The 1,838-nt window shown below is 37.1% G+C and overlaps 1 protein-coding gene across 1 annotated transcript in view; it reads right to left on the bottom strand.

Annotated features, from left to right (window-relative positions):
• LOC109212571 overlaps positions 1-1,180 on the bottom strand; it is a 5,767-nt gene extending 4,587 nt beyond the window's left edge. Inside the window, exons 1-2 of the mRNA XM_019376221.1 lie at positions 578-1,180; positions 354-491 (exon numbers count right to left, since the gene is read on the bottom strand). Of these exons, the coding sequence (XP_019231766.1) occupies positions 354-491; positions 578-1,027 (588 nt within the window). The 5' untranslated portion in view covers positions 1,028-1,180. The remainder of the gene's footprint in view (positions 1-353; positions 492-577) is intronic.
• Positions 1,181-1,838: the final 658 nt, after the last annotated feature.

Genomic DNA, 1,838 nt, shown 5'->3' with positions numbered 1-1,838 from the left:
GGGGGGGGGGGATTCGTTTTTCTTTTCGTTATGTTAATGATTGCAAGAGGTCGGAAATCAGGTTGTTTCTAATGATGAAAATACCAATTTCAAGATCAGAACACTTCATAAAACATGCAAGGCATTCCCATTAAAAATGGAAAGACATCCATCTACTGATACAAAAACTATTCGGATATTTTAAAAGAAAATTAATCTTGCAGAATTATACCACTTTCTAGTTTCTATTCACAATAGAAGAGTGAAAAACCAAAATACCAAGACTCATTCTTTAACTTCAAAAGCACATTTTGCATGTCAAAATTTAAACATTTTCTTAAAAGATTAAACCTTTAAGAGAGAAACTAACTCACATCAACCATTTTTTCAACTGCGGATTCCCTGAGAATCTTCATCCAAGGGAACTGTGATGAACTCACTTTCGCAAATGCACGTCCAAAGTAATCCGCAAATCTCATTAGCTGTATATCTTCCTGCTTCTCATACGACGCCTTCAACAAAATTCACAAACAAAAAAATAAATAAAAATAAAGAAGATCAAAAAAGTTTTTTTTTTCCAAAATTTACGAAAACTTACTGATATATCAACGAGAAAAACAACGAGATCAGAGTTATCGATCTTCGCAGCAGCTTCGGCAACTGTAACCTTCGGTTTCTTCGCCTTCTTCGGTTTACTTTTCTTCTCAACGACGGCACCACCACTAACAGCGGCGGCGTTTTCACCGTCACTGCTACCATACTCCTCGCCGTTACCGTTATCAATAACGGCGGTTGAATTTTCAGCTTCGTAGAGCTTCTGAGCCTCAACTATTCGCTTCCGTCTCTCCTCCGCATGTTCCTCGATCGATCGGAAAACATCACCGCCGGAGCTCTCGACGCCGGCGTTCCAGTCATCTTCCGGCTGCTTCTTCAGTGATTGCTTTTTGTTTTTCTTCTGATACGACACCGTTTGCCACCCGTGATCTTCTCCGATATTAACGCCGTTAAGTAGTTTCTCCTCAATTAGAATAGAATCATAATCTTCCATGTTGAAACAGCACAAAAAACAATTGAATTAACAGCAAATAAAACGGAAAATGGAAAGAAATTTTGCGTTATCCTCTCGCTGTCTTGTTTTTTTTTTTTTTTCTTTTGAAAATTTCCCGACGGTGAGAGAGAGATCGCGGGGAAAGTGATCGGAGGAGGTTGGGTTTATATAGGAGTGTTGAATCGGGTCGGGTAAGAAGTGGACAAGAAGAGGGAGTGAGAAAAGAGTTTCCACGTGGATGTATGAAGGCTACTGCTTATTGTCTTTTTTGCCCTTGTGATTTTAATAAATTACGTATATTGTCATTGTATGTCAGGCTGGGATTTAGGCAATGTGGTTTGATCTGCTGTTGTGACACCCATGATAAGCTGTCATCGCAACTAATCCACGCCTTTCAATTCGCAAAATAAAGTAGTGAGGCGTTGATATGGAGTTACGTGAAGATAGATATAGATAATATTAAGAGACGAATTTCATCTTTTCTATTTTTTTCAAAAACGTCTCAAAGAGGTCTGATAAAGAATACAAAAAAGATATTACATCATAAACATGTATTAATGACGAGAAGAGTTAGAACTTTAAAATTTTAATTTTGAATATTCTCGTTATACTCATTGATATATCGTGAAAACCTAACTATTGTGGTCGATCAAGGTGTGTTTGTACACGTAGAAAGATACATCTTAAGGAGTAAAAGATATATACGTACTAGCTAATTTGGTTGTAATTATAATAACTATCTTAAATAAACATTATTATATTGGCCCAATCAGTGACAGAGCCACATTCAACCAAGGAATCGACACTCCTT

Source organism: Nicotiana attenuata, unplaced genomic scaffold (assembly GCF_001879085.1).
Source record: "Nicotiana attenuata strain UT unplaced genomic scaffold, NIATTr2, whole genome shotgun sequence".
NCBI lineage: Eukaryota > Viridiplantae > Streptophyta > Magnoliopsida > Solanales > Solanaceae > Nicotiana > Nicotiana attenuata.
This window is presented reverse-complemented; position numbering and strand designations above follow the sequence as displayed.